General features: G+C 45.7%; 1 protein-coding gene across 14 annotated transcripts in view; it reads right to left on the bottom strand.

Annotated features, from left to right (window-relative positions):
• Positions 1-15,143, bottom strand: part of APBB2 (amyloid beta precursor protein binding family B member 2) — a 323,734-nt gene that overhangs the window by 146,485 nt on the left and 162,106 nt on the right. For 5 of the 14 annotated variants that reach the window (XM_084900684.1, XM_084900682.1, XM_084900688.1 and 2 more), the window contains exon 5: positions 3,513-4,334. In XM_084900684.1, the coding sequence (XP_084756810.1) occupies positions 3,513-4,334 (822 nt within the window). Of the gene's footprint in view, positions 1-3,497; positions 4,335-14,948; positions 15,018-15,143 lie in introns of all 14 variants that reach the window. The other 9 variants (XM_084900691.1, XM_084900689.1, XM_084900690.1 and 6 more) reach the window with 3 other exon arrangements.

The following is a 15,143-nucleotide window of genomic DNA, read 5'->3' as shown; positions in this document are numbered from 1 at the left end:
AGGCCAACGCTCTATCCACTGAGCCAAACCGGTTTCAGCGTGAATTCCCAGATATTATTGATACTAGAGGCCCGATGCATGAAATTTGTGCAAGGGAAGGCCCTCGAGACCCCAAGTGCCTCAAACCTCTAGGATCTAGGCCCTGGGCTGCCTTGCCTTGTGAAAATGGCAGTGGGAGTTTGAGGTGAGTCTGGCCACACCCACTGGTCATTACGGAAGGTTGTTCCAGAAGGCCGTTCTGCCATCAGGTCTAATTAGCATATTAGCTCTTTATTATATAGGATTATTATATAGGACCAGAGGCCCAATGGATAAAATTCATGCAAGGGGCTTGGCCCCACCCACCGCAGCAACCACCTCTGCCTCAGCCTTTGCAGCCCCGGCTTCGTGTCCGGAAGGTCGTCCAGAAGGATATCCGGGCTAATCAGCATATTATACTTTTATTATATAAGATTAATATCTGGAGACACTGCAGCATGCTGAAATAGGCACAGAGATCTCAGAGGGAACATTTCGAAGGACAGCACAGGTTTGGTCTCCAGTATGTTTTTAAAAAACTCAGTCTCACTGCTTTCGAGTCACAGCTAACACACTCTTCCCAGCATATTCGATTCAAACGGTCAATCCTGAGCAGCCCGTTCAGGGCCATCACCATACTGTCACCCATACGTTAAAATTCTAAGGTCTTCAAAACTGACTTTCAGGGAGAAAAATGAACATATCCCTCCACATGTCAGAAAACCCTCACCCAGCTCCCACGATGCACACACAGTAATGAGTCACGTAGAGAAGCCACAGGAAGGACTGCCAGGGCACTGGGTGAGGGGCAGTGAGCAGAGGGACCCGAGAGCCGCAGTGCGTGGAGAGGGCTGCATATTTCAGCAAAACGCTGAGCTCTCCGCAGGCCCTCCCGACACCAGCACTCCGCATGAGCGATGGGGCTAGAGATGCTAACCATCTAAATTCCAGCTTATGGGCAATTTTTGTGTTTTTTTATTTTTTATCCCCACTCCAATTATTTTGGAAAAAAGTCCATACTGACTATTATTTATATTAGTTTATATTATGTTATATTATATATCAGTTGTCGGCAAACTCATTAGTCAACAGAGCCAAATATTAACAGTACAACAATTGCAATTTCTTTTGAGAGCCAAATTTTTTAAGCTTAAACTTCTTCTAATGCCACTTCTTCAAAATAGACTCGCCCAGGCCATCGTATTTTGTGGAAAAGCCACACTCAAGGGGCCAAAGAGCCGCATGTGGCTGTAGAGCCGCAGTTTCCTGACCACGGTTATATATTACACCATTCTATATAGTAGTATAATAGTGTATCTCTAAAAAGTAGGGACTCATTAACATCATCATTATCATAAAATCTGGATATATTTTATTTTTTGTAAAGGAATTTACACTCGTATTTTATCACTGTGACATAAACTTCTGAAAGACTTTTGAGAAATGTATACAACCATACATTTCCACTACACATTTCCATCTACCGAGAAAGTTTCTTCATATCCCTTTACAGTAAAAACTGGGTATATTTTAAAATTTATTATAGATGTGGGTATAAGCATAAAATGTTTCTGCAAGAAAACACGTTAAGAAAAGAAGTGGTGGTCGGCATTGGGAAAAGAGTCAGAGTGAGGAGCAGAGGAGACCTTACTGTCCGTTAATTAACTTCCAGCAAAATTTAACATCGAACCACCACAGACAGCAGCCACGTCTGCATGAGCCGGAGTGGCAGGAGGAGAAGAGTGAAAACAGGAGGTCACGTTAGGGTGTGTGTGAGATACTCCAGTTATCTCTATGGATTCAAACGCCAGCAGGTGACAGCGCCATCAGCTATAGGATATGAATTCTCTCAATGCATGAAAAGTGATAGACTTGTGAACTCAGTCACATTACCAGGCATAATTATGGTCCCAATAATAGCAGGTCTAGACATTTCCAAGATGAAATACACTCACCTCAACCTCCCCGCTGCCATTACCAGCTGCAGCAGCGGATGGAATCGTTTAAAGTACTGTGATTTTTAAAGGGCATTTCGAAAACCTTTTTAAAACAAGTTAACGTCTTAACTTTCCCCTTCCCTTTTCCTCGCCCGTAGTCCTTGTGGTTTCTCTGCCGTAGAGGATGGGGAACTGTCACTTCCTTCCCTGGTGGTTCTGTCCATCACACGCACACAGGAGCCCACCGGGGTGTCTGCAAGGTTACCGTATGTTACAGAAACACGCCTTTGCGAGTGCTTGTTTACTCTGACTTCAGATACAACAACGTTCTCCACATCGGTCAGTGTTATGGTCAGTCTAGTGGAGGGCTGGGAAAAACCGAGGTTAAAAGTAGCCCCCGTTTAGGGACCTGTTTATTTCTGTCACAGTCTTGACTCCTCGGACACGTCTGAAGGCGTTATTGATAAGGACAAAAGTCAATCAGACTAGCTAAAATCCTAAACTGCTGAGCATATTTTAAAAGGAACATCCCTTTCTCACTTTCAAATATCCCTTACACAAGACTAATAAAACGTTCCCCAGGAAAAGTCAAAAGGGAGATGTCCTTTAATAACCGGACTTTCAAATGTTCCTTACCTTGAACATAAATACATTCCGCTGAGAACTTTAAAATAGCTGGTTCAGCTGAAACCAGTTTGGCTCAGTGGATAGGTCGGCCTGCGGACTGAAAGGTCCCAGGTTCGATTTCGGTCAAGGGCATGTACCTTGGTTGCGGGCACATCCCCAGTAAGGGGTGTGCAAGAGGCAACTGGTCGATGTCTCTCATCGACGTTTCTAGCTCTCTATTCCTCTCCCTTCCTCTCTGTGAAAAATCAATAAAATACATTAAAAAATAAAATAAAATAAAATAGCTGGTTCACTGAAACCAGTTTGGCTCAGTGGATAAAGCATCCACCTGCAGACTGAAAGGTCCCAGGTTCGATTCTGGTCAAGGGCATGTACCTTGGTTGCGGGCACGTCCCCAGTAGGGGGTGTGCAAGAGGCAGTTGATTGATGTTTCTCTCTCATCGATGTTTCTAACTCTATCCCTGTCTCTTTCTCCCTGTAAAAAAATCAATAAAATATATTTAAAAAAATAGCTGCGTCTCTTAACTGGGTTATATCTTGTCCCGGGCAACGGAATTCCTTTTATTATCTTGCTTAACAAAACCCGCTATTTCTAGATAGTAGAAAGAAACAGTTCGCCTAAACACCAGCAGCACAGTGTCTGAACAGAGGATGTTTTACCGTACCTACCGCCAAGGACCTATTTCTCCTATGAAACCGCTTCCCAGAAAGAACGACGTGCGCATGAATCAAAATAAAACCGTTCAAGGATCCATTTGCCACACAAATGGCCCGGTGTTACCCCAAAGGATCATGTTCTTCTCGCCACAAATGGATTTTCTGAGTCAGTCTGGAGATGAATTCCATCAATAACGGAAAATACCAAAATGCAAGTGCCCTTCCTCCCCCGCCCCGCCCCCCCACAACCCCCGACACCTCTCCCAGGGGTACCTGCTTCGTCCGGGGAGCTGGGCGAGGCGCTGTCGTGGGACAGGGTGGTCCAGCTCGACTCCTCGTCGCTGGGTGCCAGGTTCTGGATGCGGTGCAGGGCGCAGTCCGTCTTGGCCCCCGTCTTCGGATGGTCCTTCTTGGTCTCGGGGCTGGACGACACGGTGGTGACCGGGCCATCTTCGGGGCTGACCTGGGACTTGTTTGGTTTCTGCGGCAGCGGGTCCCCGTTCCCGATGACGCCGGGGGAGGCCTGGCCGTGGCCCGGCGGGGCCTTCTCCGCCTCCCCAGCCCCGCGCTGGCTGCCCGGGGCCGGCTCCAGCTCCCTGGTGGAGGTCTCCAGGTCTGCATAGTAGTTGAGGAAGCTCTTGGTTCTCCTGGGTTGGGAGGGTAAGAGGTCACAGCCCGGGGAACCCTGCGGCTGGGGCTCTTTGCCTTCTAACTTCTCCGAAGTGATGTTGATGACGGCAGCGGGGCTGGCGTTCTTGTTGGGGTCCTGCTGCCCCTGCTCGGCGGCCTTCCGCAGCTGGTTCTCTCCGTTCTTCACCAGCTTGATGTTGGCCGAGCCGGTGCCCAGCAGAGGCTGGGCGGCGGGGTCGGAGAGGCCCATGGCGGCCTGGATGTTCGTCAGGGCATACTTCTTCCTGCATTTGGGCGGGGTGCTGTCCTTGGCTCCCGTGTGCTTGATCTCGGCGTTCAGCTGCTCATTGTGGGAGGAGCGGAGATGGAGGGTGGTGGGTGGGGTCACCGGGCCGTTCCGATGCGTGGCATCCGTGGTGCCGCTGCTGGCCATAAACACCGCCAGAGTGTCCACACCCGAGGCAGCTGGAAGACAAAGGGGACCGGGCGTTAGCCGCCTGGCACGAGAAGCCACTGAGCACACAGAGCGAGCAAACAGTTCGAGGCGGAAATCTGAAGGATGAAGGCGTCTGCCGCAACATGTTCTCGTAAAATGGACCCATTTTCCTCTTGATTGTCACCATTTGCTTCTAGATCAACTAGGAGCAAATGGAAGGCTTACTGTGAGTTCCCAAAAGCCAATTTACAGAAGAGCTAAGAGGTCTGAGGGCCCACGTTTTACCTAAAATTAAAAAGTATCTCTCTTTTAGCCGAAACCGGTTTGGCTCAGTGGATGGAGCGTCGGCCTTCGGACTGGTTCGATTCCGGTCAAGGGCATGTGCCTGGGTTGCGGGCACATCCAAGGTGGGGGGTGTGCAAGAGGCAGCTGATGGATGATTATCTCTCATCGAGTTTCTAACTCTCTATCCCTCTCTCTCTTCCTCTCTGTAAAAAAATCAATAAAATATATATATATTTAAAGTATCTCTCTTTTGAATTCACATGGAAGCATTCAGATGGCTTCCTTTTTCACAACCTTGAAAATCACCCCCTTTCCAAACATTTACACCACATTTCTATCCGGTTGTTCCCTCGGGCAACAAAAAAAGCTGCTGGAAATCCCCTGGGGCCCTGCAAGTGTGCCCCGGGGGTTGAGTGTTGACCTATGAACCAGGAGGTCACGGTTCGATTCCCAGCCGGGGCACGTGCCCGAGCTGTGGGCTCGATCCCCAGAAGGGGGCGTGCAGGAGCCAGCCAATTCATGGTGCTCTCTCATTGCTGATGTTTCTCTTTCTCCCTTTCCCTTCCTCTCTGATATCAACAAAAAATATAATTTAAAATCCTCTGAGGGCTCCAGCTTTCTTAATTAACCCGAACGGTCCCCGTTCAATAACACACCATACATCCGAGGTAATTTTTCTCAATCAGGTTTTAGAAACTGTGTTTGGAATGCCTAGAAAAATCGCACCCCCGTTAGAGCGTTTTGCTAATGTCTTTGTAAACATTTTTGACTTGGGCTTAGTGTTTGTACTACACAGAAATGCTGGTGAAAGAAACACACACACACACACACACACACACCACACCTATTACTAATAATATAACATTGAGCCCTATGTTGCCCTGAATTAAACCACAGACTCAGTTGCTCGCAGCACCACGTGCCCTTGCAGGACTCCTAGGCAACTATCTGACAGTTGCATTTATCTCAGATATTGTTCACGCCGTCCGTGATTTATTCCATGTGTCTCTTGCTGAGAAGAGAGAAGAGTTCCTCAGACTGGCAGGGAATAGAATTCATCATGGAGAATTCCTGAGGTTTCACATTTCCCAGCGGTGAGGAATGACTTCTTCCTTATCTGATCCGCTGCCCTCCATGGAGACCCCAGTGAGTTCTCCACCTCAGTGGGTGAGCCCCGGCTCAGCGCCTAACATTCCTAAGATTGCTCTGTGACAACTCCCTCCTCCTCCCCCAGGCACCACGGGGACCTCCACAGGGAGAGGAAGGCGAGAATGTTCCCTCCGGGAGCTGGGAGGCATCTCTCTGTCATCAAGTTTACAGGATGGGCTGTTTCAGACAAGGATGCCCCACGCATCCCAGAGTCTGCATGCTTCTAGGAAACCAGGCCACGTCTATGCAGTCTAGGCAGCATCCCCTTTTACCACAGAAGGACCGTGTGGCCCATAGAGATGGTTAAGGGCTGTGGTCCCACGTGGCCCGCCCCTGGGCCCCATTCTGCGGAATTATTATTTATGAGAATGGCTGCTCACCCAGCACCCGCCTCAGCACTTGGGCTTCAGGTTACAGGAACAGAGAATTGAGTGCGTTTCTCCCTTTCAAACAATACTTTGAGACTAAATAAATAAATAAAATTAATACTGTTTTGGCTGCTACTCCCATTTTATGGAAAACATATGTTTCCATTTATAATTCAACCTCACTCAGGTGTCGCATTGCTTATGGGAAGAGCCCATCTTGAACCCACATGAAGTTTTCCCCGAGACACAGCCCCACCATGCAGACACACAAGGGAAAGCTACTTTTAGACTCTCAGGTATTTAGACTGACATTATTATGAGAAAGTTGGAAATCTGCTGGCGTTTAAAAAGTCATGGCAAGAAATTCCATAAGGCTATTTTATGCCAGGTTCTACATCCTAGCAGTGTATTAGGGATACAGTTCTGTTTATAACCATAAACATTTTCCGAAAGAACACCGTCCACATTTCCGGGTGATTTAATATTCAAGTCACTTTCATATCCTGGGTGTGACAGATAAATACTTTTAGCCATGTTCATATCAGCCTTTGGAGCTCAAACGGCTCTGCATATGCTGGTTTGTTTTTTTTTTTAATATATTTTATTAATTTTTTACAGAGAGGAAGGGAGAGGGATAGAGAGCTAGAAACATCAATGAGAGAGAAACATTGATCAGCTGCCTCCTGCACACCCCCTACTGGGGATCTGCCTGCAACCAAGGTACATGCCCTTGCCCAGAATTGAACCTAAGACCCTTCAGTCTGCAGGCTGACGCTCTATCCACTGAGCCAAACTGGTTTCAGCTGCATAGGCTGTGTTTATAGATCAAAGCCTGAACACAGTGTGAGTGTGTCTTAGATGTGAAATGATGATGGTGTCATCGGAAAGGTCGGATCTAGCACGAAGGCAGCCCAGGGAATTCTATGCAGTTACAGTGTCTCTGGGGGATGACATATCTGAGAGGCAGTCCTTTGGGTTTAAAGGGTCAGGAAGTAGGTAGAGGTTAGCAAAACCCTAGAAAGACCCAGGAGGCTGCAAGAGAAAGGCCCCCCAAAAGTGACAGGCAGTGGCCTGAGCATAGGAACACAGACCTTGGGGTCAGAGAGACTGGCTCGACCCCTGTCCGTGATTCTCACCAATTGAGCGATCTAGGACACCAGACCTTCCGTTTCCTTGTCTGAAAAATGGGAACAATAGTAGTACCAGGTTATTGTGAGGATTAAAATGAGAAATGCCAGTAGGAAGTTTAGCATAGGACGTAGCAATAAATGTGAGCAACCCTCACCCCTTTTTTTTCCAAGGGACAGAGCCCAAGGCTGCCTATCAAGACCCCCAAATTAACCTCCCTATTCGGTGTGAATGATCAAAATGGTCTTATTACAGAGATACACAAAGTAAGAAGATTAATAGGAAAGGATAAAGAAATTGGGTCTAGAAGGGTTTAATTGTGAAAACAAAAAACATTCCTCGGGCTTAGAAGGAAGGAGGTTTATGTGGGTTTTTTTCTCCCCAAATATATCTCTATTCGTTTCAGAGAGAAAGAGGGAAAGAGAGATAGAAACATCAATGATGAGAGAGAATCATTGATTGGCTCCTCCTGCACGGCCCCCACTGGGGATTGAGCCTGCAACCCGGACATATGCCCTGAATGAGAATCAAACCATGACCTGCTGGTTCAGAGGTCGATGCTCCACCGCTGAGCCACACCAGCTGGGTGATGTGTTTCTTTTTAAAGGAAAGAAAATCTTACCATGTCTCTTTAAACCTTCTACTATTTGGCTGTCTTCTTTGGAGTAAAAAGGCTAAGAATAAAGCCAAACTCCTTAACATGACAGACAAGTTACTTCAACTCCCTGTTTCTAATGTAGATAACAGAACCTACACCCCGGTGAGCGGCCATGGGGACTGAAAGAGAAGACTGTGGGGCACTTAGCCCAATGCCTGGCATCTGTAAGAGCTCGGTCCCCAGAGGGATCACTCCTATTTCACAGCTCCCTCCTCCCCTGTACACTTTGTCTCTGGCCACCAGACCTCAGGCCAGCATTTATTGAGCACCTTCTTCCTGCCAGGCCCTGTGCCGGGGAAGGGGAAACCAAGGCACCTACCGTGCTTTCAGCCTCGTGGGAGACACACACACAATAAAGGGACAGAGATCGACCCGGGTGGGCGAGGAGGAAGGTGCAGAGGAGGGAGTGATCTTCCCACCTCAGGCTGGGGAGGACCAGAAGGTAAGAGAGGGCGGGTTACCATGTACATAGTCTGAGCAAATCAAGACAGGAAAGGAGAGGTGGTCAAAGGGGAGGTGGAGGGATCAGGCAGAGCCCGACAAGACATGCTTGAGGCAGAGAAGATCAAGCGCTTCAACAGCAGCCTTTTAAAAAGCCAGCGGATTTCCAACTTCCTCACAACAGATTTTCAACTTTCTCACAGTCTTGACTCCTCTGACCCGTCTAAAGATGCTATTAATAAGGACAAAAGTCAATCAGACTAGCTAAAATCCTAAATTGCTGAACATAGACTAATAAAATGTTCCCCAGTAAAAGTCAAAAGGGAGACGAATGAACGAATGTGAAACTGGTGTGCGCGCGCGTGTGTGTGCGTGTGTGTGTGTGTGTGTGTGTGTGTGTGTGTATGTGTGATATTCCTTTATGTGGCAGGGGAAGCCATTTTCCCGCCAGCACATTTTCCAAGGCATTAAAGAAGCAGTGTAAACCAGGCAATTGCAACATCAGTGGTCATCAGGAAAAGAGTAGAAAGAGGTAGACGGAGGGTGTCTCCCTAGCCAAAGAGGTAGGCTGGGCCCATCTCCCCGCTCCGCTACCCGGTGTGAGAGCCTCACTGCCACTCACGGAGCAGGAGAGGGCACAGGCGTGGAAACACTGGAAGGCTGGGAACGGTTCAGTCCAGACACAGGGAGAGGACACGGGGGGCAAGGCAGACCTGGGTCTGGGGGAAGTTTTCTCTCACTCCGGTCACGCCCCCTTTGACCAGGGCATGGGGATGAAGTCTCCTTAGCCACCTGGACTTAAAAGTGAGGACGAAGAACACCAGCTGCACTGAGTGGATGGTAAGGACTCCGGTGGCCTCTGTCAGATCGGCTTCAGGAGGCGGCAGGGGTGGGCAGAGGTTGCCTGGAGGAACGTCACTGTGAACAAAGCAGGGGAGAGAGAAGAGCAGCCAGAGCAGCCACAGTTGTGGGAAGAAGTTTGTGTTCTCACGGAGAGTCTTAGCCATGTTTTACTGTTCACAGGCCAGAAAAGCAGAGGCCAGTAGAGAGGGGGAAAGCAGAACACAAAAGAGGGACAGGCCCGGAAGAAAGGGTCCAGGTGAGGAGAGGAGAGGAGAGGGGAGGCGGGACCACGGCAGAGGGGGAAGAGTCGGCCTTGCCCAGGACGAGGGCCACCTTTTCACGTGAGAAGGAAAGTGAGGGATCGGGATGGGGACAGGCGTGATGTCACACCGAGGAAAAGCAAAACGGATGGCCTCCATTTTCTCATGAAGATTAACTCTTCCCTGAGGGGATGCTGTCTCAAGGAACCCATGGAGATGGACTACTTTTAGAAATACTCACAAGGACAAAACACAGGATTAGTGACATTAAAAAAAAATGTTCCCCCCAATTTGATGGCATAAAAACAGACACACATCAATGGAACAGAATATAGAGCCCAGAAATAACCCCATGCATATAGAGTCAAATTATCCAAAAGAGCCAAGACTATACAATGGGGGAAGGACGGTCTCTTCAATACACGGTGCTAGGAAAGATGCACAGTCACATGCAAAAAATGAACTGGGACCACTCCCTTACACTATCCCCAAAACTTAACTCAAAATGGATTAAAGACTTGAAAGTAAAACCTGAATCCATAAAACTCTTAGAGGAAAGCATAGGGGGCAAGCTTCTTAACATGTCTTGGCGATTTTTTTTTTTTTTAATTTGATGCCAAAAGCAAAGGCAACAAAAACAGAATGAACACGTGGAACTACATCAAGCTAAAAAGCATTTGCTCAAGAAAGGAAAAAACCATCATCAAAATGAAAAGGCAACCTATGGAATCCATGGAGAAGGAAAGGAAAGAAATACCCTGAGTGGGAGGTGTAATGAGGGTGTTAGGTGGCACCCTAAGGCCTGTCTTCAGGACAAGGTTGATTCTGGTCCTAGATTTCTGGAAGGCGGACAGGGCCTGAGATTTTTGCCATCCCCTGCCCGTCTATTTGTCATGCTGCTCTGCGTGTTACCTATGAAGATCCAACATCAATGCAAGAGGATCAATTCCTATTCCAGAGCTAGATATAAGATCAGCGGTAAGAGAGTGACAAGAACTAATGGGCCTCCTGCCGTCACTCCCCTGCGGGATGGAGAAACATCTATTATGACCTGGCATGTATTTTCTCCTTTTCTGATAAATGCCCCCAAATTTTTTCCTGAGGAATCAGCCTTCCTCCACACCCATTCAACAGATTTTCTGGGGTGTGTACCACTACCACAGAGTCAGTCCTCAGGCTGAGGTACCAGCAGTGAACAACACTGATGCAACAAAAACACCCGCTCTCACGGAACTTACATTCTAGGGACTCAGCCCCTGTGTTTCAGGCAGAGATGACGCCACCCCTGATGTCGTGGCCCAGGCCCAGCCAGTCACAGTAACAAATCCCCACGGCCGCGGTGCCTGGTTCGAGGAAAAGCATGAGACCCACACTCAGCCAGTCCTAAGGCTTTTTCCACAGTGATCAGAAGGGAAGTGCTCTCTTTTCCCTTCTTGAACTAGAAGACAGAAGCTTCAATGAGCCACCGTGGAAGGAACCTACTTCTGGCATAAGCAAGAACGGAACACAACGGCAAGTAGAGTGAAGACAGAGACAAAGTGAGCAGGCTGCAGTGACATCGCTGGAATCCCTAAAAGAAGCCATGTCTGAAACAGAACACCCAGGAACTTCTGGGGTATAGAAGCCAATCAATTATTTCTTCTTCTTTCTTCTTCTTTCTTCCTTCTTCCTTTCTTCCTCCTCCTCCTTCTTCTTCTCCTTCTTCCTCTTCTCCTCTTCTTCTTCCTCCTCCTCCTTCTTCCTCTTCTCCTCTTCCTCCTCCTCCTCTTCTTCCTCCTCCTCCGTCTCCTCCTTCTCCTCTTCCTCCTTCTCCTCCTTCTCCTCCTCCTCCTCCTCCTCCTCCCCTTATTTATTTATTTATTTATTTATTTTGCTTAAACCACTTTAAGATGTTTTTCTCCTTTTAGCAACTTGTAAGAGCCTTAGTTAATATACAAAGTACTTTTTAAGAAGCCTAAACAGAACTAGGCAAGCCAGGGTCCTGTTAGTTCCATGGCTAACAAAGCTTTCCTCAAGCCCAGAGTCACAGAGGTCCCAGCCCCAGGCTGTGACCCCATTCCTCAGATGACATCCTCACACACCCCGTGCTGGAGCCTGTGGTTAAACCTGCTCCCCGCTTCTCTTTCCTGAGACCTCGAGCCTTCTGTCAACGAAAAAAAATTTGTCAGGAATGACAGGAAACTCCGCTCTTCAATAACCTGCTGCTCTTCCTCGGCTCCCGTGACACGCTTATAAAACTGGAAACTGACAGATGGTCCCGGGTTTGATGGATGGGCCCGGGGAAGCTGGATGTTGGGCCCACCCTTAAATGAGACTTCACATTGTCCTCATTTTTATGTTTTCCACTGTACAGTTTTATTCCCACCGAGGAGTTCACAGCAAAACTTCTGCCCTAAGGGATGTTGCCTTTTGAACTAGACCTCAAAGTAGTAAGGAAATGAAACAAACTCGGAGGTTTTCTTTTTTTTCTTTCTTCTAGGAAAGAGAGGCAAAATAAAGCTGGTTTCCTGAAATTACTCATGAAAGTAAACGCTCCATGTGACAAAAATGATAAGGACTTCTCCACGAACCAAAGAGGAAAAGGTCCTGGGGAGGCGGCGTGGGTCACTGGCTCCGAGAGATCACAGGATTCTACCTTGGAAGTTTCTGAACCAGGAAAAGCAGCTTCACAAGGCTGGTTCCCAGGGCAACTTCCCCAGGCTCTTGGAGATAAAGGGGTGATTTTAAGATCATCTTTTCCCCCATCTGAGTCTATACCACCTAAGGGTTTTCCATTCTCCACTCAACGCCAATTGCCTGAGGGCCCACTCTGTCCAACATCCCCAGTGGGAAGGAGGAGAGTCAAGAAAGGTGTACCAATGGCTTTCCTTGAAGAAACTCAGTCAGATAGGGCAGCAAGAGAGAGAACTTATTAAACAAACTCACAATGGCTAAAGACAGAGGGGCTTAAAGAAGATACTAGGGATGAGGAGAGAGGGTCGGGAAAGGCTCCCACCAAAAACACAAGACAATAACAACAACCGAGAAAACAGTGGAGGTGGGTCCTGACATGTGGGTAGGAGTCCACCAGTCCACAAGGAAGAGAAGCCCCCAGGTGGGGGGATACATGCAACATCACACCTGATACATGTGATGACCGACTATTTGGGAAACACAAATCAGAATATGTGTATTCAAATAAGAATTAGGACATTCGGAGTAGTCACCTTGGGATATGATACGCTGATTTCAAGGATATTACCTCTGCTCAATTTCTAGGTTTCATCATTTTCATCATTTAGAAAAGCTTCAGTGTCTTCTGAAGATGAATGCTTTTTGTATTTTTTTGGTTTTTTTGGTGTTTTTTTTTTAAACATTTTTAAAAATATATTTTTATTGATTTCAGAGAGGAAGGGAGAGGGAGAGAGAGAGAAATATCAATGAAGAGAGAATCGTCGGTATAGGCTGCCTCCTGCACACCCACACTGAGGATTGAGCCCCCAACCTGGTCTTGTACCCTGGTGGTAATCAAACCATGACCTCCTGGTTCATAGGTCAAGGCTCAACCACTGAGCCACCACGGCCGGGCTCTGGACATTTTTGGCCAACTCTGGTGAACATAGTCAATGGTCAAGTCTGGGAATATTGATTTAGGTAAAAAAAAAAGTAGTAAGCTATAATGTACTGATGCAGGATTTCTTGAATTAGCTAACCACAAGTCAATTCCAAAAAAAATATTAAACAATAAAAGAAGCCTTAAAATAAGGAAATTACTTGACTATGTCATAGCTAAGACCTATTTGGAAGAGACACCCAAGTTGAATCTTGAAGGTTCAACAAGAATTTTGTAAGCAGATAATGGTATAGATTTTGGTATGTTTGTTTTTGAAAAGGTTCTCAGTAGTCACAGCTCCTAAGAGTTGGAAAATGGGGTTGAGGCATACCTTATCCCACTTATTGGTCCAGACTCTCCCTTAATAGCTGCCATTTAAATTAAAAAAAAAAAAAAAGAAAGAAAGAAAGAAAGAAAGAAAGAAAGAAAGAAAGAAAGAAAGAGGCTGGAATATGATAGTTCACTTAAGTAAGAAAACTGCTTTCTTGGCAAAATTTGTTACATTCAATACCGATCCATGATGGTAGTAGCTTTTATTGATAAACCATGCTGGATAACAGCTTCATTATCTCTTATTTAACTACCAAGGAATAACGCAAATTGAGTATCAACAGAAAGAATGACTAAGTCAGCATAACCAAATACAGTGGCCATAAGAAATGTCCACAAGCTATTTGATTAGTTCACCCCCATTTAGAGGAAAACACATCATTTAATATATTTGCCAGCTTTGCTCCTAAAATGTTTCCAAATTGAATCTATTTGTAAATGTAATAAAAAGAATTTTAATGCTAAAAAATTCCTAAAAGGATTTATTCTCAACACTTTTAAAAGCACACCCATGATTGCCTTGATTTTCCAAAATTAACATACATATTCAAATATGTATATATAAAGAAAATCTATTCCCTGGCCCCAAATTTACACAGAATGAATTAGCTAACCTCTAAGAATCACCTCGAAGTTCCCAATTTTCCTCTGTGAACTTAGGTGTGTCATACTGATTTTGGCTGACTTTTGTATAAATAGGATATTTCTGCCACTCATCTACCTCTACGGAGCTTAGTGTTTATTTTATTGTTTAATTTCAGTTCTCTGTTGAAATGTAACATGCAATGTTATATAAATGAAATGTTATATAAAGAAAAGAAAGCTTTGCCATATGAGTTTGATTTAAAATTTAGGGACATTCATATCTATTTGTCTATGGTTAAAATCTATTTCTTTAAAAACTCAAAATTCTCTGAGTGGCATGTACCCTAACAAACATGGAATCCATCTAGATGTATCTCCCACTTACAGTTCTCTACTCTGTTTAATTCCAAATGTTACTGCCATTGCTTTTTCCTTATTGTGTTACTGTGATGCTAAGAATTAAATCCCACACCATCTTGTGTGTAGACTGGCATCCATCATGTCACAAAGAAGGGGACACACAATAAAATTAAGGTGATTTTTCTTGGGGCCTGAAATTCATCAGCATTAAATGCAAAAGAATGCCGACGTGAGGAGCTCCATTCCCGGCAAAACCCGCAACGGCTAAGAGGCTGTTTACAGAGACTCACAACCAACAGCTGCTTTGCTCGTGTTAACAGTTCACAGGCTATAACGTGAAAAGCTAGATGGCAAAGCGTGATAGTTTCAATTTCCATTATAGTCAATTAAACTATTTTCATATTATGATATTAGCAGAGTTGTGCAATTATACATGAATACAGTTAAGTACAATTGATTCTCCTACTATATTTTTTAAAGATTCATCTTTCTATGATATTAGTGAAAAACAAATGAAAACCCAAAACATGTTATCTTAGCAAATCATATGTTTAACATCAAAACAATCATCTATCAGACATATTTGTTAGAGTTTCAATATTCAACTGCTTGTCTGCATTGAAACATGTGAAAGTGTATCTGACCTGGAAGTACTTCTGACATGGGTCGCTGGACGTCAGCAATCGTGCAGGAAATGGGTTATAATGTGAAATCTGAAAAGAGGGATCATTGGAGAAATTAAAACCCCAAATAACAAAGCATATAAGGAAAAAAGCATATCATTGAAAATCTTTCCAAAGCTGTTTAAAATGTTAAACAAATTTTGGCAGATAATGTCC

Source organism: Pipistrellus hanaki, assembly GCF_964339955.1.
Source record: "Pipistrellus hanaki genome assembly, chromosome: 1".
In the NCBI taxonomy this organism is placed as follows: Eukaryota; Metazoa; Chordata; class Mammalia; order Chiroptera; family Vespertilionidae; genus Pipistrellus; species Pipistrellus hanaki.
The sequence above is the reverse complement of the archived record's forward strand: the minus strand, read 5'-3'. Positions and strand labels throughout refer to the sequence as shown.